Source organism: Epinephelus fuscoguttatus, linkage group LG18, assembly GCF_011397635.1.
Source record: "Epinephelus fuscoguttatus linkage group LG18, E.fuscoguttatus.final_Chr_v1".
Taxonomy (NCBI): domain Eukaryota; kingdom Metazoa; phylum Chordata; class Actinopteri; order Perciformes; family Serranidae; genus Epinephelus; species Epinephelus fuscoguttatus.
Window position 1 is genome coordinate 27,111,101 of NC_064769.1, and position 24,091 is coordinate 27,135,191.

General features: G+C 41.2%; 1 protein-coding gene across 2 annotated transcripts in view; it reads right to left on the bottom strand.

Moving 5' to 3' along the window:
* The window catches only part of vldlr (very low density lipoprotein receptor), a 93,183-nt gene extending 69,349 nt beyond the window's left edge, over positions 1-23,834 (bottom strand). For both annotated transcript variants that reach the window (XM_049604658.1, XM_049604657.1), the window contains exons 1-2: positions 23,332-23,834; positions 7,126-7,245 (exon numbers count right to left, since the gene is read on the bottom strand). In XM_049604658.1, coding sequence (XP_049460615.1) covers positions 7,126-7,245; positions 23,332-23,404 — 193 coding nt within the window. In that variant the 5' untranslated portion in view covers positions 23,405-23,834. The remainder of the gene's footprint in view (positions 1-7,125; positions 7,246-23,331) is intronic.
* Between the last annotated feature and the right edge of the window lie 257 nt (positions 23,835-24,091).

Sequence of the window (24,091 nt, forward strand, 5' to 3'; positions counted from 1 at the left end):
CAACCACCATTGCTGGTACATTTTAGGATTCCTTCTGTATTCATTTTTTATGAGGTTTTGACTTAGCACCAAAATTTCCATATTGTCCTCTTCAAAACAAACTCATGAATCAAAACCGGTAGAAACACTGACTGAAGCTGTTTCACGGTAAAATCAGTGTTTCTGTGATGCTCTTTGGCTGACACAGAACATTCAGGGGGGTCGGAGGGGACTGCGAGCCAAGTTGCTGCCAACCTTTAACTCCATTTGTTTCTCTGATGAGGTAAGATTCAGACTGTTGATGACTAGCCTAGTTAAAAACTTGAAACAACGCTCGAGTAGACTGGAGTTTTAAAACAGCACGGTGGGAAATAAGAGATGTCCTCTCGCAAAACCAGCGCGGTTTGGCATTACTTTGATCTAGAAAATGAAAGCAAGGTAGCATATAGGCTGTGTCAGAAAAAAAATGACGTATAGTCACTCGACTAGAGCAAAGCGCAACCACATTCAACTGAAGCATGTGGATGTTAACCTGTACGGAACGATAGCTGCTGCTGCTAGCGCTGCTAGCCACACTCAGACCAATCTGACATTATCTCGCCTGGTCTGAAAAGATGCAGCTCATCACAACAATGACCTCACAAGATATGCTTCCACCTTACTTTGATGAAGGTAAAGGCTTCAGGAATTATGCTGAATGCTAAATTTTGACTTTTTGTCTTGATTAAACTTTTCATTTAGTTGACAGAAACATCCCTAATTCTGACTTGATGTCCCATTTCTGTATATTCTCACCGTATCATCCATTATTATACAGTTTAACATGTCATAACATGATGGAAAACTTATTACGACCCAAACCAACACAGACTCCATGTCGTCTTTACGCACGACATTGCCAACAATCTCCTTTTGTCATGTGCTCTAAACTGCCTGATGGCACAACACTTGTCGTAAATAACCTATGCCTGTCTCCTAACACAGAAATAAAGCAAATATAAACAATAGCTTAGCATATTCCTCTACTATACACTATACAAAATATTGAGAAACAATAATATCAGAATCTTTATGATGTCGTTTCAACACACACACACACACACACACACACACACACACACACACACACACACACACACACACACACACACACACACACATTTTACCAAATATAAATATGTGCTTAAGTGGCTCGTACACTCCCATTTCTAGTAGGCTTTTATGTAGAAGAAACTGAACAAAATAAATGAAGTGGAAATGTACATTATTTTGGTATGTGAGCCTTTAAAGTACAGGAAAATCATCTGCTACCCACTTCAATTAATTCCCTGCAGGACATCCAGTTTATTTATATCTGAGGGGGTCTTCTGCTTATCAGGATTTTTTTTTCTCTTATATCGCCCTGCAGTATGATCAGCTGTTCTTATTCTTCCCCTCCATCCCTTGTTTTCTTCCTTTTTCCCGCACTCATTTCCTTCACTTGTTCTTTCCTCCCTCCCAGTCCCATTTGACCCAGATAGATGAGGGACATAAGAAAGTAGAGAAAGATTCAAAATGTATTGGACACGCACGTCTCTGTCGTACCCATATTTAGCTCTGCTCTATCTGCTACCTTCCCATCACCAGGTCATTCTGTCTCAAGGGACGCTGGGAAGTCTCCTGGTGGGGCCACGTTAACATGATGAGTTGTGAATGTCATGTCACATCTGTGTGTCACAATGTGAAGAAGTGAGAACATGTGCCAACGTTTGTGCAATATGTATGTGTACGATAAAAGCAACGGATGTGTGTGCAACAGATTGATTTTGAGTTCATGCCGTGTGTATTTGTGGATTTTAAAGACACTGTTTTTCTCATGTAATCAGTGAGGAAAAAAAGCAAGGTACTTTTAAATGTTTCAGAAGGTTCATAAGTGATTTAATACACTGGAAGCCATAAAGAAAGTGCTTTTGATATCCATTGCTGCTTATGCATGGGGGACTTTAAAAAGACTTTTGAAAATAATTTTAAAAGACTAAAATCTGACACCCTCATATCTAAAGACAATGCAAGTTTTTAGTCACGCACTATTCAATTTTGCAAAGACTGGGGATCTTGTTGGGTCAATATTTACAAGACTACAACTAGATTCCTTTTGAGATCATTTCCCATTACGCACCTGGTGGAAAATACTACACTACACACTACACACTACAAACTGCCTTTAAGAGATATGACACATTAGCAATTTCTTACATGTCTGTAAGAACACATACCTCTAGAAACTCAAGATGAAAGGTGTCACATGTTGACAGTATTCTTTTCATTTCGGCAACAATATAATCCATAAAGATAATCTGTATTCAAGTTTACATTTTAGATTTTGTCACCTCAACGCACTATCAGCCTCTGTTGGTTAGCTGGGCTATTTTTTTTTGGGAGAGGACTGCAGGAATGAGATGAAGATTTCTCATTAACTAAGTGCCCGTTGGTGAATCAGATACACAGAATTACACACAGACTCCTGTTCCCAAACTCCCCTAGTTTATTCTTTTTCCCCACAGTCCAAGAGAACCAAGATTTGACCACGTTTTTGCGCCTCCCCTTACACCCCTCCATGTTCACTGTCTACCTGGCTTCCTGTTTGATGCTGGAGAGACCCCAGCTTTTGGTTGTCGACTATGTTCAGGTTATTGAACTTTAGTTTTTTCATTAGGCAATTCTAAAAACTTGTGATATTAAACACAAAAATAAAATAGAAAAAGTTTTATGTCTTCCTTACACCAAACAATTGAGATCACAGGAGTATCCACAATCTGAGGTAAAACTCTCATAAATTTATTTCGAGATTGGTCATTTATATTCAGCGGTGAATTCGACGGAAAAGTTTAGCGTGAGGCTGACATTAACCCTTTAGAAGCTAGATAGTAGAAGCTACAGTTTGATTATAACAATTTGCATTAGTAGGTTAGTACATGAAATTGCATGCGCACACCCACCGAAAGACAAATCGGCATCAACTGAATCTCTTTTGGTTCTGGACAGTTGGTCAGATGAAAGAGGCTATTTAAACTAGGGATGTGCACAATTAGTTGTCTAAATGATTAAACGTCCACCCCTCGCAAGTCGGCATCAGAAATATTAGTTGGTTAAACCAATCAGTGTTTAATTCATGTACAAGGCCGCTTAACTGTCATGCAGCTGACCGCCACTAGTAAGTGCTACAGAGCCGTCAGACGTCAGTCCCCCTCTCCTGTGGTAATGCTTGAGTAGACTGGAGTTTTAAAAAAGTACAGTGAGAAACTGGGCAGATGTCCTCTCACAAAACCAGCGCGGACTGGCAGTATTTTGAACTAGAAAATGAAGACTAGGTAGCATGTATGTTGAGCCTGAATACGCCGTGCGGAGACCCTTTTTTAAGACTAACTTACTATTTCTAGCCAAAATTAATTGGGAAAATTTATGGATCAACCACCAAATAAAGGAATTGTCATTTGCAGTCCTACAGCAATGGAAGAATGTTATTCCAGGCCAGAGGTACAGATCAGTCACAGCCAACTGCAGCTGTATTTATCTCAAAGTTTCTGACTATGAGTAACATTGTGAGTCCTGGGTATTAATACTGACCTACCAATAAAGTTGGGTGAAGGTGCTACGCAGATTGTTTTATGAAAATACCTTCAATTTCCTGTAATGTATTGCTGCTTAACAGATGTTTGCATCTGTTGTGGCTAAAAAGCAAAGCTGGTTGTAAGGCAAGTGGGCTTACAGAGTTAAATACGGCCATGCTATAGAGCTCCATTTAATATTTGGGTGCAACCAAACTGAATGCCAGAGCTTGTACCTGAAGAAAAAGAAAAACAACTGGCAACAGTCCTGCCAATGTAAAAAGCTAATCTGGCACCCTGTGAGGTGACCTTTCAAGATACAAGTCAGACTCCATTTCCAACTTCATTTACATATTGTTCACTTTGGCAGGAAACCATGCTCAATTGTAACCAAGATGGACTGTCATCAATTCGCCCACACTCCATCAAAGGCCACATTAACAGTGTAAAAACAATACATTCGCACCCCACATATGACACAGCAGCAATGGAGATGGCACCTGATCCACACAGAAAGAATTGCACCAACAGTAACATCCAACATTGTGATGGATTGTCACAACTTTGAGGAGGCTTAGATGTGAGAAAAGGCATTTGTAATGAAAGTTAAAAGAATACAGCTATTATCAAAAAATCCCATGAAATGACCAAAACCAGTAGGGATGCACCGAAATGAAAATTTGTGGCCGAAGCCGAATATTATTAAAAGCTTGGCCGAATACAGAGTACCGAATACCGAATATCATTGTTTAGTTGTTCATTAGTTTTTGCAGATGAACCCCTTCCAGATTAGTGTTGTCACGGTATCAAAATTGGGACCCACTGTGCGATACCAATGAAAATATCATGGTTCTGAGTAGAATCACGATACCACAACGAAAATGAGGCAGATGTGCCTTTTGTCATTTATAAAAAGATTAATCACTTTTCTATAATACATCAATGATATTTCAATGGAATAAATTACTTATTGACTTATTCAACAGCATCAATAAGTGATTAACATGGGGGGATCAAAATAAAATAAATAAATAAAATAAAAATCAACCAGCCACCCTGCTCCCCTGACAAGTAAAGAACAGTCCCTAAAGTGCGGTGAGGTTTGTGGGCCGTTACTGCCAGAAAGAGAGAAATGTGAAAGGCTCGTTTCTCCTCTGACACGTCACATACCTGTGTTCGGCTGGCTCGGCTGTTCAGGTACCTCTGGGCAGTCATGACGCCAAGAAGAGGATATTATTGGAGCCGACTTCTCCATCGCCGGTAAGCTGATGGCCGCCGTATTTGACGGGAATACATTACTGTCTGTGTCTGTGACCCCCGTTCAACCCACAATCGGTGGGATTCGCCTTTCGTTTCTGCTGCTGGTTGAAATCTGTAGGCTGCTCGCACAGCGTGCTGAATAATTTAAGCCTATTTTGCTGCTCAAAACTATTTTTAGTCGCAAATGCGAGTGCCATGACGGACGGATCGCCACACTACTGTCATTTTATTCCGCCCGTCACGGCACGCCGTTTGATTGTGTTATCAGAACGCCACTATTATTCAGCCTTGCTTTTAACTTATTCCACCGAATACCGAATGTGTGTTTTTTTGCAATATTCGGCCGAATATATTCGGTTACCGAATATTCGGTGCATCCCTAATTCCTGACTGTGTCTGTGACCCCCGTTCAACCCACAATCGGTGGGATTCGCCTTTCGTTTCTGCTACTGGTTGAAATCTGTAGGCTGCTCGCACAGCGTGCTGGATGATTTAAGCCTATTTTGCTGCTCAAAACTATTTTTAGTCGCTAATGCGAGTGCCGTGACGGACGGATCACCACACTACCGTCATTTTATTCTGCCCGTCACGGCATGCTGTTTGATTGCGTTATCAAAACGCCACTATTATTTGGCCTTGCTTTTAACTTATTCCACCGAATGTGTGTTTTTTTTGGCAATATTCGGCCGAATATATTCGGTTACCGAATATTTGGTGCATCCCTAAAAACCAACATGTGTAAGTCCCCCTCCCCCAATCAGTGACTCTTAAAAAACTGCTTTAGTAAGTATATACAGAAGCAGGACAGTGTAATTTATTTTGACTTTATCCAACATAAAGTGTCCATGGTAATGAAGGAACATGTCACCCAGTGCAACCCAGTGTGGCACACTGATGCATTTTTAATAGTTTCTGGACAACAATGGAGCTCTAAGGCACAGATTAATGAGATTATCAGGCTTTGGATACACACACACACACACACACACACACACACACACACACAACTTGCAAGTGGGGTCAATTCACTGCTGGTTTGGGTCTTTTCATTTAGATCTGCTGACATTAAGAAAAATAAATATAATAGCTAGCCTTACCCTTAAAATCACAAGTAAAATAGAAGTTATGTATGACTAACTGGTGTGGGAAAAGAGAAACCATATTTTAGTGGATATGAAAGGTCTGGTGACCCAAGTGTTTTAATACAGAGACTTGACTTACAGTTCAGACTGTAACAACTGTGTTTCAGTTAGCTGCATTCAGAAACAATCCACCTCAGTGCCTAATTATTCATTGACTGATTCACTGACTGATGATAGTCAGTGTATTGCCCACAGTAAATGACAGTTGGCACACTCCAAGTTTGGAGAAGCAGGCAGAAGTACCGCCACAGAAGCTAAGCAATATTGCTGTGGATGGGAGAAGCAGCCGAACATTATGAGCCACGTAAAAAAAAACAAAACAAAAAAAACCACAATTTGCGTGTGCTATATTTAGAATATTTTTACCACTTTCCCTTTCCATCAGATGGCCCTTTCCAATGGGGAGGCCGTTGACAGCTTTGGTTCCCAATCTATGCTCTTGTTAAAGCCACCAGACTCCATTGACAAAACCAATCATTTTAACATTGCTCAACATGGGAGCTGCTGGTCTGTCGCTGCCTTGATCAGTTTGTTTGTATTATTGTGCAACTTTGCTGAATCTGAACTAATCCCTTCAAGGCCAAAGCCACACATTAACAGAAATTGATCAAGGCAGCAGTAGACGAGCAGCTCCTGTGTTCAGCAATGTTAAAAATGACTGTTTTTCCTCAATGGAGTCTGGCTTTAAATAGAGCGATTTAACATCGACAGTATCCAGTTAGAAATCGCTGTCTGAAGTCAAAGCAAAGTGGTGAAAATATTTTACATATAATGTACATTTAAAAAGATATTGATTTTTGTAGGTGGCTAAAAAAAGGTTTTGCTGCTAACCTGTCCAGGACAGTAAATTGCTTAGCTTCTTTGTCTGTACCCCTGCCTGCTTCTCTAAACTGGGAGCACACCGACTGACATCTGCTGTATGTAATACATGGACTGTTGGTAAGTACCTCACACAACCCCTCTTCTACATATCTAAACTCTCCCTTTAATGCAACAAACACATTCCCTTGCAGTCATCTGTTAATCTTGTTGGTTTTCTATTATTTGTGTACATGCATGTGTGTTCACTGTTCTCAGTGATGCAGTACTCTGCTCACAGAGTGTGTGTGTGTGTGTGTGTGTGTGTGTGTGACAGCAGTGTGTGTTTAGCAACTCACCACAGGAGTTCTCGTCGCTGCCATCGGTGCAGTCCTCGTCTCCGTCACACTGCCAGACGGAGGGGATGCAGCGACCGTTTCCACACTGAAACTGGTTGGCCTCACATTCTGTCTTTGTACCTACAGAGGAAGAGAGACACACAGGGAGTTTGTGGAAACCTGAAGTGATTACAGTCACTTATTTAATTTGCTTTTTATTCAGTCCTAGCAAGACTCCCTGCAGTGCTTTAATTTCATAACAAATTGTTATTTTCAACAGAAGTACCTGGCACTCAGAGCAGATCTCAGCCACCGCTGAGCCTCTTTAGAGATACACAGAAGTTCTTTACCAACATGCTTTACATTTTTACAGCTACACCTCTGCCACAATATTTGAGAATTGCTGGCTGTTGATCTGACACAGTGTCATCCATACGGCTCTATAAACTAGAGGACAGGAGAGAAAAACCTTCCTTGGATAGTATTTTGTTCAAGCACTTAGAAACACACATCACTGATGTCGGAGCTCACATCACTGTTTGCATTTGCAACTGAATGTGAAGTGACATCAATATTTTAGTGGAGGACTAAACCTCAGTGTCCTGAAAATGTCTCCTGGGTAACATCTGTTCAGCTGTCCTCTGAAGGACATCAGATGTACAAACACTGAGAGGAAAAGAAAAACAGAACCTAGCAGGAATTTTTTTTCATTTTTCAAATCCATGTAAAACCACATCTGACTTTTAATGTGGTGAAATGGTATTAAGCAGGAAAGAAATAAACCAGCAGATCTAATCAGCGTGGTACAGTAGATCAACAATATGTAGGTCATGAGTGGGAAGAAAAATAAAAGCGTGGCTCCTCTGAGGAGTCATGTACACACTGACAAATGGATGTAGAGCAGAAACCCTTAGTCCATTCATCTATAAGTCGATCAACAGAATCTCATATCAGCAACAGTTTGGAGAATCGATTACACATTTGAAGTTATTTTCAAGGAAGCATGCCAAATATTTGCGCCGGCCTCTCAAATGCAAAGCTTTCCTGCTTCTCTGCAGTTGCCTTTATGACTTAACTGAATCTCTTGGTTTTGAACTATTGTTTAGACAAGACATTTGAGGATGTCCTATTGGGCCCTTGAATCTTTGAATGGACAGTTTTCACCATTTTCTGCTGTAATAGGCCAAACAGTTGGCTGATTAATCAGCTAAGTGTTTGGCAGATTGAGTAGTCATCAATCAATAGCTATCTAATATTGACTCTTCTTAGTGTTTCTTACAATAGGCCCGAGACGAGGAATTGATTTTCCAGTCCGTGTAGGAGTACACAGTGAACTATGGTGTCAAAAGCCGCACTGAGATCCACTAATAAAAGCACAGAGGTGGAAACTGAGTCCACGGTAAGCAGAAGATCATTTACCATTATAAGTGCCGTTTCAGGGGAGTGACAGGCCTTGAAAGGAGACTGAAATGACTCAAAAAGGTAGCTTTAAAATTTGGCCTCTTGTGAATAAAATGGAAGGTTAGGGACTTCTTTATAATCATTCAGAGACTCTGATCAAAGTGTGGTTTCTTTAGTACAGGTTACACCATGCAGTTATGAAGCTAGTGGAGACAGAGTGGTTGTAGGTGATAAATTGATCATATTTAGCATTGTTGATCCCACAGATGGCAAAACCTCTTTAAAATGGTTACCTGGTAGAGGGTCAAGGAGGCAGATAGTTTGGTGAGAGGCCAACACCAGCTTAGATGAGACCATCTGGGATTTAACATATGAATATTGCACTGCCAATTTGGAGAGATGATAATTTTTAATCCAATCTCAAATATGGCATGCAATCTCTCAATCTCAAATATTTTTCAAGGGTGAGTAGCTTACAGACAGTGGATATTAAATAAGTTTAGCTACAGTGTCCAAAAAAAAAAAGGAATTTGAGAGGAATATGCAGCTTTAGCAGTGACAGAGCACGCTTGTGATTCATATGCACTTGTGTTGTGACAGGTAGGAAACTTCCAGAGCTATCTTTAGTGTGTGTTGATACAGTTTAATTCTGTAAGAGTTTATCAGTTCCTGTATTTTGTGATTCACTGTGCAAAAGCTACTGCTAGCTCACCGAGCACCACTGAGCTAGCTTACGTTACAGCTCAAGGAGGATGCCATTAGCATTTAAGGCCTTGTTTACACGGATACCGATACAAATAAAAATGGATTTTTATTTATCCCGTATAAAAAAAATATTCCGGGATTACACGATCAGTTTTGAAAACGATATCCCTGCTGCAATTAGCATGCCAGGCCAGTAGGTGGCGATGCGCCATATGTCAAACACCACAGAAGAACATTCTGCGTACGCACAGTTTTCCTCTTGGCGCTAGTGATAAAAACAATGATAAACAACATTTTAACCTTATGTAGCATAGTTAGCTGCTATCCACTTACTAATATTGGGCACAGCAGACGTCTTTGGGCGCCGATGTAGCGGTGATGTTGTAAGTTCATTTGTAAGCTCGTTAGTAGTCCCAAAAGTGCTAACAAAACGTAAACAACCCGGCATACATCTGCCATTGTTGTGGTTACCCGGCGCCTAACTGGGTTGCAACGTCATCGTTTCCAAAATCTCTGTCTATCCTGTTTATACATCTCCATAGAAACAAATATATTTTCAAAAACTTTCACTTTGGAAGCCGTTTTTGAAAATCTGTTTTCGTTGAGAAAAAAGCTGGTTACGCGTAAATGATAGGTACAAACTAGGGATAGACCGATATGCATTTTTTAGGGCCGATGCCGATTTTTTTCCATCACCCTTAGCCGATGACCGATTATGAACTGCTGATTTTCTTGAGCCGATATTTAGGGCCAATACTGCTTTTGCTCCCTCAATTTACATAAAAAAAATGACACTAACAAATATTACAGGTCTCAAGTTTAAAATAAGAAACATTTATTGAACAGTAAAAAATACTAAAACAAGATGGAAAGTTGAGGTAGAACAGGTAGAATATTATTATTATTATTATTATTATTATACATTCAAATAAAATAAAAAAAAGAGTTCAGTGCTCTTAAATCTTCCAGTAATGTCTTTATAAAATAAACAAATATTTAAGCTGAAGCATAAATAAAACAACAACTACTGTACACAGTAGGATTCGCTGCATGTGCGCTGCAGGGTCTTCCAGCAACACAGAGCTGCCCGTGGATGCCTGTCTGTAAATCATGCCAGGGAAAAATAAATCCGCGAACCCACGCGTGTATCGGCCGATGCCGATACAAGTAAAAAACTCAAATATCGGTCTATCCTTAGTACAAACGCAAAGATAAATACCCGTTTTCAGAAATATACGGAACCGTATAAACAGGCCCTAAATCTCGCACTGTTACATGCACGATCCTTTTGTCCATAAGTAGATACACGCTTCCTTCTGAGCCATGATACAGTTGTTGGGTGTAGTTTGGTGGAACGAAAATAGCTACTGCATGAAAATGCTCATAACAAGGTCTGTGAATTAACTTGAATAACCAGATGATGATTTCTTTTTTCGCACTTAACGCACCATTGAGTGCCATCTAGTTCCATTATATTCAAGAGAAGGCAGACATCTCCAAAGCCAATATCTCCAACACTCAGCAACTCACACCAAAGCAACCTAGACTGATAAACAGCACTACAGGTAAGAGGAAAAATATGCTGTTTGATTTTGGAATGAGCTGTCTTCTTAAGTCAAACAGCACTTGATTCTCAGTTTGGTGAATACTGAAATTACAGTAGAAACAAAACCGTCCCCAACATTTAATTCCCCTTCATCAAGAAAAACTCGACTGCAAAGTAGTGTTTTTGCAGTGCCATGTGCAGTCTGTCCCACTGTAGGTAGTAATGACTCCAGTTCCTAAAATAACACTGTCTGACCTTGATGCTCACTTTAGTCTGGACTGTGTCTGCCCAGGTGGGTAAATGGAGCACACAGTGACAATAAAAACCCAGGAGAGGTCACAGATGCAGCCGAGTCACTGTGCCACTGAGGTCAACTACTTTTCTTACAAAAAGGTCACAAGTTTCCATGTAAAAACTTTTAGTTTGCCAAAATAGAAGACAATTAAAAAAACAAACGAAAGGAAGAATTGCAGGTATTTACACCATTCTTGTCAGGATGGAAAAAGCCTCGAAAAACTGCATTGAGTCACTGAAACGCCATTATGAAGCCAACTGTTCAAAGTGGGTCAGCAGCTCCTTAAGGGAGAGAAACATTCCCTTTTGATTTGATATGAACCTGAGGAGCTTCAGGCCTTTAACTGAAGCAGCAACACACAACTGAAGACCTGTATGCATAAAATTGTGCCCACATTATAACATCTATGGTTCTGCACACTATATAGCCAGTTAGGAACCTCCAGTCAAAGAGAATCGATCTTATAAGATTAATTTGGAGCGTTGGTTGGTAGGCCTCACCCAAGTCTACCAACGTCACTGCGCGGGAGGAGGTAAATACACAGCCAACAGTGCCAACAGCCTGCAGACCTCCATTCAACCAAGACTACACCAGCTGTACTTGCACCACAGTCATGTCACAGAATAGAGAGAACACTGACCTTTCATCCACATTACCATTTCAATCGCCATGATGAAAGCATAATGGCTCATAGCGCACCTACCTGCATTTTAATCAGAACAAAATGAGCACAACCCAAACAAATAACCACTGACATACAGACGGATGACAGGGAGAGCGGCGCTTCCCACTGGTCTGAAACATGCTTGTGGTGGTAGCCGATGGGGAGGACCAGTGTTGTGTCATAGTCTGTTCCGCGTGTCAAATAGTGTTTCCCTCCTGGTAAAATGATGTATCCCATAGTGCCGCACCTCCATGGTTAGGGATTGGGCAAGGTTTGGTTCAGATTTGGTTCAGGTAGGAGGACAGAGTCGGGGAAACAGAATCTGTGTCACAACAGCGGCAGGCACAAAAATAGTCTACTACATGTGACGGATGAGAAATCTGTGTGACCTTTAACACAATGTTTCTATCAACTTCTTAGACATCAACATGCTCTTTTCTAATCACACTGCAAATCGTGATCTGTCCAGGGAGCCCTGCACTGCGCCCAGTTTGAACAGCAAAACTGGCAAACATGGATGCCTAAAGGAAGCGGGCAGTCCACGGAAAATCAGGGCACTTTGCAGCACTTATGTGTCCAGTGTGAACTCTGCATAGTTAATGAATCACAGATGTTGTTGTACTCTTGGACAGATAAACAAACAAACTACACTAAAATGGGTCCCCAAATAAACTTTGGATTCAGTAATATACCTGGGCGTCCTGCCCAAGTAAAATCTCTGTGTGGGAGACACTGTAATCTATTCTGCATGAATTTCTGCCAGAGTTACATTATTGTTGAGTGGTAATGCAGATTAAGTGACTGATTCAAGAATGTTCAGCATTACCTAACATGTTAATGTAACACTGCCCCTTTGAGAGTGCTTACCACCTACGCTAGCCATTCTCATGGGGGACACCCTGTACTAAAACACACATCTAAAAATCTAAAACAGCAAGACGGTTTGCAAAATGGTTCTTTATAGTGTAGCATTAATGTGAGATGTAGTAAAGGGGGTGCAGCATGCAAAGCCACCGTAACCAAGAGCCCAATATGCAGAGGATGATGTTTTCTTGTGTTTTGTTTCTTTAAGGGCGTACTCTCTGGTGTTACTATTTAGTGTCTCCACAGAAACCCACTGACTTGCTGTCTGGAAAACTGCACACCCTGCACTTTGATCCAATCAGCACAATAACAGACTTCAATAGTAACCTGAGGTATATAAACCTGTACAAGAGTATTCTCTTCCCTGCAGTGTCAGGCTCAAATTTTAGCTGACATTTAAAGTCTGAACTACCAGAATCCTTTTGTTGTTGTTTTGCATACATTGAAGATTATTTCCTTTCAACGGACACAAAACATTTCTCCGAGTACCTCTACAGCTCAGGAAAACCGTCCTCCTCAGTAAAAAAAAAGTTCATATAGCTCACTGCGTTATCTTCTAACCAATGAGATAGCTTTCATCGATAACCGACAGTGCTGACGCTAAGGATGGCTGACTGCCTACTGAACTAGAACTTCAACAAATTCCGGTCTTCATTATTCCAACATATTCAACAAATGCCAGAATATAAAATAAAGACAGCTGCTCGGGGTGCCATCTTCTAACAGCTTATCTTTTTTCCTGAACAAATGTTGAAAAGCCTACAAGGAAATTCTGTTCTTGGATACGAGAAGACAAAGCTCAAAGTTTCCTCATACTTGATAAGTCTGAACTGGCCTCATCATATGATATAATGTTCAGCTTAACCCAAACATTTCAAAAGTCTTGTCAACTTTAAACTGCATGATATAGACGACTGGTTGCTTGAACATTTGAGTCCTACTGCACACACAAACAGAACATATGCAATGAATATTTAAAAGGTCTACGCACTGGGTGAATGGCCCATCTGCAACGTGCCAAACAGAATTGAAGACACACTGATCTGTATCGTCTTTCTACCAGTTTCAATCACTTGGATAATTCCAGTCCCAGTAAAGCCCCATCAACAATGCCCACCAAACATCTCCCTGTATCTTACACACTGCTCCTTTAAAATGGGCAACATGTCAGTGGAGCCTTTACGATAGACAATGAGAAGGTTTGGAAATAATTGCAACAATATAAGAGCCTGTTTTCAACTAAACAAAACATTAAGCCATTACCAAAGACCATGACGTTAGGGCAAAGAGAGCCACACAGGGAATTACAGGGCCACACAAGTTTAAATACAGAGTCAAACAGGGCATGGACGTTCCCATTCTTCCTCATTTTTCTGCAAGTACAATGCAATATCTTGTAAACTAGTTTTGCTTCCCTGAAATTGAGTTATACCTTTCTACCAAAGTATGACATCAGTTTTTGGACAGTACTTTTAAAACCTCTTGTCTGCTGTGACAGCCCCAGAGCCCTGCTGCCTTCGTCCTGTGCAGTGTGTGTGTGTCTTACAAGGCCTTGGCTGGGTGCAGCTGAGGTGTCATGGCATAATCTGGGAACACCTGACTAGTGAGTGAGCTATTTAAGCCGGCCTGCCCAGACGCCAGTGTGTTGGTCCCTTCAACCCTTGCCAAGCTCCGATGGCATTTCCTTCTTTCACTTTACACCGACAACATGCGCCTCACATTAGTCACTGCATGCATGCATTCTCACACCTCATTGTAATTACCCTCGTAAATTACTTTAATAAGTTTGTTATTGCTAAATTTGGTGTGGATCTAATTCCTTGGTTGTGCTGTTGGAGGAAGTTTGCCTTTGGGTTTTTCCTCCAGAAAACCCCTTCTTGGTTAGGTTAAGGAAAAAGGCGATGGTTTGTGTAAGAATGAAAAGACTTCTTCCAGAAAGGCAAACTGAAGGTACGCTTCTCCCATGTGCCTCTGTTGTGGCCCGTGAGCCAGTTGCAACATCCACACAGCAATAGTGGTTACACATGGACGTGGGCACTTGGACTTGGTACTGCCTAATGCTAAACACATTTTTGAGACAGGGGCACAAAGCAACTGACACTACACGAAACACTTTCTGTTACTGTTAGCAGATATATTCTACTGATAAGAATAGCCTGGCTACAAACTAAGCCCAAAATACAGATTTCTCCCATTACAAGATCTCCTTCTTAACTTTACTGACGTCAAGATGTTTTGTGCATGAGCCGAGAAAAAAACAACAAAACAAAACATTGGACCATGACCAAGACATTTCCTGGGAAAAGAGGAAATGGGCAAATGAGTCAAGAGTCAGCTGTTTGGTCCATCCGTCAATGGCTGGTAAACTGAAAAACATTCCTAGCCAAAATATTTTTAAACTGACCATAAAATAAAAGTGAACACAAACAAACAAGCACTGTAGGTCCTGTTTGCAGAGGTGGACTGTTTCCAGAACCTATACTAAAGTACAAATGTGAGGTACTTCACTTAGCTTATTTCTATGCTACTTTATACTTCTACTCCAAAAACATACCAGAAAGAAATATTGCTCTTTTTACTCCATTACTTTTGTCGGACATCGTTTGTTACTTTTCAGATTAGTCTTCATCCCCTTCCTGTCCAGCAAAAACTATGCATCTCCAAATGTGTTGATTTTGAATGTCTGATAAACTGAAGTATGAGGTGTTTCCTTCTTTGACAAATCTCTCCTACTTATTGGGCTAAATAAACCATTTAAAACCCCTCATGGATCAGTAGGAAAAAGCATAGTCACAAAGCTGAAACAGGGCTGTTTTCTGATGTCATGACAAGTTGACCAGAGCTCCAGGCAGTGCAACCTTTCCCACTAGTTGCACTGGTGCTCCCTGCTGAAAATTTCAGAAGCACCAGCACAAAATTTAGGATGGCGTGAAGCAGGCTTTTTTCTTCCCGCAACCAGCCAAACAGCAGCTGACCTCATTTTTTTAAAATTTGCTGACATATATTTTTACTCACATTTGGCAAATGGCCAGTGCTAATTTTGGACCCTGAAGGCAAAGAATAACAAAACTTTTTTCTCCAGTTTTCCATGAAAAAGATGAAACTCATTACATAAAGTGCTTTGAGAGGCTCACTGCCATGCATGCAGTGGGCTGAGCTCAGTGGCCCTCTGGGAATTCACTGAAATGTTTAAAAAAATACTGCCAACCAAAAATGTTACAACAATTAAAATGAGGTAGAGGTAGAGTTTACAAGCTTTTGATCAGAGTATCCTACTGTTAATAAGTTGGGCCTTGTCCAACACTGTCTTCAGATTGTAAGGTAATGTAGACTTTCAACACACACTGGGCCAATTTAAAAATTAGATAGGGCTTGTAATTTTGAGGCTTAAAATTTTGCCATGGTGCCAGAAACACTGGGAACCAGCTCAATGATCTACAAACACAATCTACATTCAATTCTGTAAAACCTGGAAAATAAAGAGAAATACTTTATTCTACAAAACCCCACAATACATAGAACAAAAATCAGATAAGTGACATTATAATCTTATCGATCAAATTCTGACAAAGTATGCCCGTCATTTTTAGTTGTGTCTACTCTGGTAGCTGTGTGCAGGTGTGTCAACATTTAGCTGGAGTCCCTTTTAAACATCTAATCTGCTTATCAAGTCTTAAAAGTGACTGATTATTTAAGTCTCAGATATACCTGCTTTAACTGCTCACTTGTGCATGATGGCTAGCCACTGGTTGTGCCGGTCCTCAGAAATGAACTGACAAAAACATTAATCCATCCTTTTTCATTTCAAAGACTCCTAAATTGATACACATAAGGCCACAGACGCCCATTTGATTGATTTCACTTCAGGGACCTCCATCTGAAAAGATTTTGGTTGTTAGATTTAATGAAGACCAGAATTCTATAGTTGTCAGCTACAGTTCAGTTAGAGGTAAGTGTGGGCTAGGTGAGACCCATGATCAGAATAGTCACTCTTGTGAGTCTTACTCACATTGGGCTCACTACTATGGTAAATTAAATAGTGAAAATAAACTATTGCCCATTTTTAGGGATCCTTTGGAACTCCCTCAAGAATCTATGGGAGTCCCCAGATCCGTGGTTGAGAACCACCACTCTAATGGATTGTGTTGGGTACCAAACGTCTTACTTTTAAGGGTACTGAGCGAATTATTTAAGTACTACCGAGTGCCGATTTAAGTTAAATCAATCAGCGCCAAATTTCTGTGCCTGAGAACGCTGTGTTGGAGCCACTCCACCCTGTGGGGCAGCTCGACGGCTAGTTCGCAATCTGCTGAAATAGTTTCAGTTTCTAATCCATTTTCCTTTATTTTATTCCAGAAATACCCTAGTGTCACTGTTGTTTGTAATTGTTTTTTGTTAAATTATGTACTTATTCAACATGTCAGTTTTGTGTAAACAGAAAGTGAGCAAAACGAGCAGATGCATTTACGCGTCTTTACTCTTTTGGTTTCTTCAACAAGTTTCTGATGGACAGCAGAGATTGATCAGAGAGATGAAGATGAAGTGGAAGGACAGCAGTTCTCTCCTACATAGCACAAGTTGTATTGGTCCAAAATACAGTATGAAAGAGATGCAATACTGAATTAACACCTCTCTCAAAATGTCAGTAATAACTGAGCTTCGCATGTTGCCAATGTCAACCCAGCTACTCTGACAACACAAACTTAACAAAAGTTAAAAAATATATGCATCTTGGGGGAAAAGCATGCAAAGCTGAAATGCCATCATGGCCCTGCACGTCTAGTGGAGAATCAGATTTCCCAAACTTAACACATTTAATCTCTACACCATTTCTGCCACAGTAATTCAACAGCATGCATAAAAACATTATCACTCCATAATTAACTGGTATTCCACAAATTACACATAATTTCATAATGAAATTATTCACATTGGTGTGACCTGATGTGAAAAATATTAGAAAAGCCAGGAGTACACACACCAGTCATCCACGTGAGCTGTTACATGAGGGAAACAGTCCACATCAACAGTAAAGTCCTGACTCATCGCATCAGCCTGACCTACTGCTTACTGCTGACGTACATTTAATGCTGACTGAGCAAGAGTGAAAATGATCATATAAAGAGAGCCTTGGGTGCCCAGTGACTGCTTAGCCCTGTGTTGATCAAAAACAAATCACCATGTGAACTACAGAGGTATCGTAAAGGTGCACCAGTGCTTTCATATTAAACAAATATCAGTCAGCTTCTCAGCAATTAATTTTGCAGAGCCCATCCATCAATGCCTGCCTGTGTTTGCTTTTCTAATTCACAAGGAAAACTATAAAACTGTGCTCATGTGACACCAGAGTTTAGAGACCAATGAGCTATACTTTGAGAATTGATTTTTGTTAATAAATCATTTTTCATTTAACTAAAAAAGCCAATTCTTGAATATTAAATGTCTCAACATGAGCAGCCGTACAAGAGGTTTGACATTCAATCTAAAATTTGCAAAGTTTCTGACCAAAGAATGAGTAAGCAAAAGGTCTAACCTGATTCAACGCCATCCGTCAATACCTGAAGTACATGGATACTTAAGTTTTCATTTTTAAAATCTGGTTATTCATTTATCAAATTGGCAAACATGGGAAATTTTGACCTCAAACTGCAAACTGTTGGAGGCCTGAAGTGAGTCACTGTTACAACTCCTCTTCAAAACAGCAGGACACTGAGGGATTCTGAATATCAAATAATAAACACTAGAAAAGGGAATGTATTTCACATAGGTATGATCGCCTGCTGTAGTTCCCTGAACTCTGTGTTTAATTACTGAGATTTAAAAGTTCAGTTTGTTTGCAAGGTTAAAGAGACAGTTCACCCCTTAATCGAAAATACAAATTTTCCTCTTCCTGTTGTGCTATTTATCAATCTGGGTTATTTTGGTGTGAGCTGCTGAGTGTTGGAGATATCGGCTGTAGAGCTGTCTGCCTTCTCTCCAATATGATGGCAGTTAGCTTGTGGTGATCAAAGTGGGAAAAAATGCATTCAAAACGTACCACAGCACATATGGAAACATGCATCCACTACTAACTCAACGTACAACGGAGGACACCATTAACATTACATCTCGCACTATGACAAGCATGAGCCTCTCGTCCAGGAATAGATGCACACTTCCTTCTGTGTGGTGTAGTGGTTGGCCAGTGCATTTCAGTAGGAAAAAAAAAAAGCTGCTACATGAAACTGCTCACAACAAGGTATGTGGACTGTCTTGAGAAACTGGGTTAAGATTTCTGTGCTTTGGAGGACCACAAGCTGAGTGCCATCCAGTTGCATTACATTCAAAAGAAGGCAGACATGTCTACGACTGATATCTTCCAACACCTGAATGTACAGTATGCTGTGTAGTTGTTGATTTTGAAAATATTTTTCTAACAATAAAGCCACATTCAATAGAAAAAAAAGTGAGCAGTTTCTGGGAGGGCTGCCCCCTAATAATCGACCAGAAAGGTCATTAGTCGGCAAGATTTCATTGGTCGTTTAGTCGCAGACAACCAAACAAATGTGAAACTCTATTAGGAGCTGCGCCTTGTCAAAAATAAGTCAAAACCTATATGACTGGACCATGTGGGAATTTAATTTGAAAGGACAGACACAGGAAGTGGCCACGCTCAGCAGTCAGACAGGAGTCAGGTTAATTTCCAGGGCTGGTACCTGCGGTTATTCCACAGGCTAGTTAATAACATGTCGGGCAGGAAATCCAAAATGTGGGATCATTTTGAGAAGGTGAAGGACGAACCCAAGGTGATATGTAAACTCGTCTTCATTGGTCGACTACAAACATGACGTATCATCTGAAACATGGAAGTAGCTACATGCCCATTAGCCACTTAGCACAATCATTACTGCTTAGCCGACAGCGTCATTAACAGGCGGCTCGCTCAGTGTGTGACGTGCACTTGTAGATAAAATATAGGCCTATATTAATGAAGGTTCATTAGTACGGTTTTGTATTTCTCTGTAATGTAGCACAGTGTTAACAATGTTACTGATACTATTCTTTCTCACACCTTCAACTCAAACCATTGTGTTGCCCCGCCCAAATTATATCATTTAATGATTAAATTAATATCATAAACATGCAGGCGACTAATCAACTTAAGACCCCCAAATGACAGCTATTGGTTGACTAGGAAAATTCTTAGTCGAGGGCAGCCCTAGTTTCTGAAAAGTTGATTATGCACTCATAACATTCATCATCAATTCTGCATGATTTTTTTTTGTGCCAAAGTTACATAACTGTTGAGTGGTAACGCAGATTAAGTGCAGACTAATTCAAGGCTGCTCGGCATTACCTAATGATCTTAATGTAACTTTGGCACTCTTAAAGCACTTACCACCACCGCTAACCTCACAGGGGACACCCATACTGAAATATACATTGAGCAATCTAAAAACAGCAGCATGGTTTGCAAAATGGTTCACTGTAGTGTTAAGTACAGGTGCAATGTAGCAAACAGGTTTCAACATGCAGAGCCACCCTTGCCAAGAACCCAAGTTGCAGAGAATGATATATTCTTGTGTTTTGTTTCTTTAAGGGTGTATTCTCTTGTGTTTCTATTTAGTGTCTCCACAGAAACCCATTGACTTGCTGTCTGGAAAACTGCACACCCTGCACTTTGATCCAATCAACACAATAACAGACTTCAATAGTAACCTGAAGTATATAAACCTGTACAAGAGTATTCTCTTCTTCCCTGCAGTGTCAGACTCAATTTTTGGCTGACATTTAAAGTCTGAACTCTGCAAACTGTACACTGCTATCACATAATAAGAATTGAGCAAGCTTTCACCACTCTGTCTTGCAAAGGCATAAAAAATGTCACTGCTTCTTTTGTTGTCGTTTTGCATAAATTGCCACAAGACTGGTTCATGATGTCTATCAACACATAACTAAGGATTTTGGAGAGCAAGAGGCAGCTATATTTCCTTCAAACTTAATAAAACAAACACAAAAAAATGATGTGGTGAACACAGGAACAAACAGAAAAGAGCCACGTTTTTTGGTTCTCTTTATTGCCCTGGGTATGCATGCAGTGGGTCAGACAGCATGTCACAATTAGGTCAGACTTACTCAAAATATTACAGCTTTTTTCTTACAATTTTTTTTCCTCCAAACTACATTTTTCTCTCAAATTATTTTCAACAATCCTTAGAACCAGATTTCCTTTTACCTCACAGTGACCCTAGAACACCATCTTTAATGTTTAAGCCACCGTAGTGCATTCAAATGTGTTAATCAAAGGTCTATATTAACTTAAAGAGCCAATTATCTTGATACAGCTATTAACTGAAGGCGTACTCCATATGATGATTATTCAACTGCCGGTACTCCCTGTGGGTTTGAAAACCATAGATTCAACAGGCGTGGAGCTGCAATGAACCGTCTACCACCCAAAATAGTAGATCATTGTACGCTTTATAAACGCTGTCACACTGGAGGTCATGGTAATGCAATCTTCCCCAGTAACAGCAATGGTTGCAGTATACTCCTCCTCCTCCCTCTGTCCACCACTCCGCCCACTTCAAGAACCAAGCGCACCCCCACACAGCCCCCCTCCCTCGTATAGCTGAGGATCTGGGTCTAGCATGGTATCACAGTAACCGTGGAAGAAAAATACATCCATTTTAATCAGGCCAGCCACGCTACTGCTGCTGCTGCTGCACTTGCCGCTATCTAATTTGCGTTACATCTTGTTCAAATAGGCTCACACAATCTCAGTCTGTGTGTGCGTGTGTTTGGGTTTGGAGCTGAGAATGAGAAGGAGGTGGTAGTGGTGGTGGTGGTGGGTGTATGCTATGAGGAGCATGTGCACATTACAAGCACTAGTTTTGATTCATTGTTTCATCCAAAGGCCATTTTCCACGGTACGTAGGCATTGAAGAGACTGAAATCTGTGCAAGACACAAGCAGACTAACGCAGCTCTCAGCCTCTCCGAGGTGTTTCATAATTTAGTCTGCATGCTGAAATGATTAGTAACTGCATTAACAAAAATCTGCCAGGGATATGTGCGTATTCGGTGTACCTCGGGCCAGAGAGGAACCTTCAGTGTCAGCAACAAGCTCTGACCCACAGACTATCATACTGCGTATCATGGTCCTCTAAATCTACAGTGTGTCTCAGAGAACTTGCATATTGAGTCCCTGAACTGCCCATAAAATTAGAAGCGGTTATAACAAACTCACTGAATTGTAGCCCATCTTTTAAGCAACACATAAGGAGGGAAATAACATTAGGTGATTGCAAATTAACTAAACATCACAGTTTAACTTCGCCCAAAATTGACTCTTTAATCTACTGTAAATACAAACCATGTCTTCTTCATGAGCAATAAATAGTCCTGGATCAGGGCTAGCTGATATGTTATTTAAGAAAGCATATAAAGTGTAAGTACGTGAATTAGAGCTGCAACTATTAGTCAATCAGTTACTTGGTAAAGTAAAAATAAACTGCACAGTAATAGATGGTCGTATAAAATGAACTGTAATCAATAGTCAGGCCAAAACACCAAATGTTTGCAGCTTCCAGATTCTTAAATGTGAATCTTTTGTCTAAATAGGCTAAATAAAAGCTGCTTTTTATGTGTTTGTTTTGTTCGCTTCAACCAACAAAATCTGAGGACATTAAATTAGTAGTGATATGACAGAGGAAGTCAGCAAATCTTTACATAGGAGAGGGTTTAAGCAGCCTTTTAAAAAGTAAATTAAGCTATATTAAAAGTAGCGTGTGATTAAATCTCTGTCATTAAGTTATAGGCTATACTTGTCATAGATGAATCAATTTACTGTTGCTTGTGATAAAGGGATAATGTAAATTAACACTGATTGCAGCACGTATGCAAAGTGCTCCACAAGTACCACCAGTTGGTAATAACTTAACCCTGGCCACTCTGCTCGTAATTAGACCCTCGTTGGGATCACCTGCGGTCGGTAATTGGCCGCGGACGCTCCTCACCCTCCATGCCCTGTGCTGCTGCGACCCTACCGGGACTGCGGTGCCGCTTCCTCCCGCTGATGTCTTATCGCTCCATATCAATCCACTGTAACCCCCTTTCCCTTCTCCCTGCCATGCCTCTCCCTCTGTCGGCTCCCACTTCAGGAATAAATAAATAAATTACCGACCTCGCTGGGGGTGGTGACGGCAGAAGAGGATCCCACAGTGGGAGTGAAAGAGAAATCAGGACACGGCGTAGACGCCGCAGAAGCACGGGTTTATGCGAAAGGGGCTGCGCGTTTTTCGGGGTGAAATTAATTGACCGCAGGGCTAATTGGCCATGAATGAGTGGCGACAAGCAGTTGCTGTACGGCACAAACCACACGGGCCTCTCCATCCCCCCCCCTATTCCCCTTCGTTTCATTCCCACGGGGAGATAGAGAGCTTAAACACTCAAGCTAAATGAATTTAAAGACGAACACACTCATTATAAATAAACGTAAAGCACACTTAAGCACAAAATGGCTGGTTAAAGCCCCAAAAAGACGCTTTAAAAAGGAGGTTTCTCGCGCAAAGAAGAAGCGCGAGGTTGATTAGCCCAAAGGTGTAGAAAACACGGTCATTCCTTCAAGGAGCTGCTAAGACAGGTGTACAGCTCGGTAATGTTAGCTAACCTCCCAGGACACGGTGCGTGTTTCCCAGTGCCGTGACTCCCAACACACACACACGCGAGCAAAAACACACACATACATATACAGAGAGGGCTCGAGACTTACCGTGGACGTCTACGCAGTGCTGGAGACATATTAGCATCGGCAGCAGAAGGATCCCCGGTGCGGACGTGACCATCTCTCGCAGTGTAACGTACGGTTGCTAGCTGAGCGCTCGCGGGCTGCCTCTGTGCCCTGCCTGCCTGCCTTCCTCGCTGGCTCGCGCTGGCCTGCTTCGTCTTTGATTCCGCCGGTTCACGCGCAAACCACACATGCAGACAACAGGACACGAGCGCTCACACACACACACACGAGACACACGAGAGCAAAAACAGGACGGAGCGGCCAACCGACCGATCAGCAGCACGCGCTGCACAGGACTGTGCTCAGTGAGAATAAAAAACGGAGGCGGCCGCCGCGCAGACCACGCGCCTTTTGATCTCGTCCTACAATCACGCGCCGTGGGGGCCGCTCGGGCTCCCGTTCACTCCTCTCGAGCTGAAATCCATTTCTTAAAGTTGACAGTAACGGGCGGCTCCGGTAACCGGTTTGTTAGTGGTGCTACACTGAGCGTGTCACAGCTGAGGGTTTTTTCCACCTTCAGCACGTCTTGGAGCATTGTTAACCCTTCACTACCCGCGTGAAATAAAAAAAATATGACACTGTAAGCAATTCTGTCAAAAAGCAGACAGGTAGATCAGCTTCCTGTTAATTTATTAATTACTCAGGACCACTTGGAATTACCAGGGCAAACATATGCAGGGGATAATTAACTTTTTTCAGGTCTAGATTTTCATTCTAGCCATCACTACAGTCTGATTTAGAG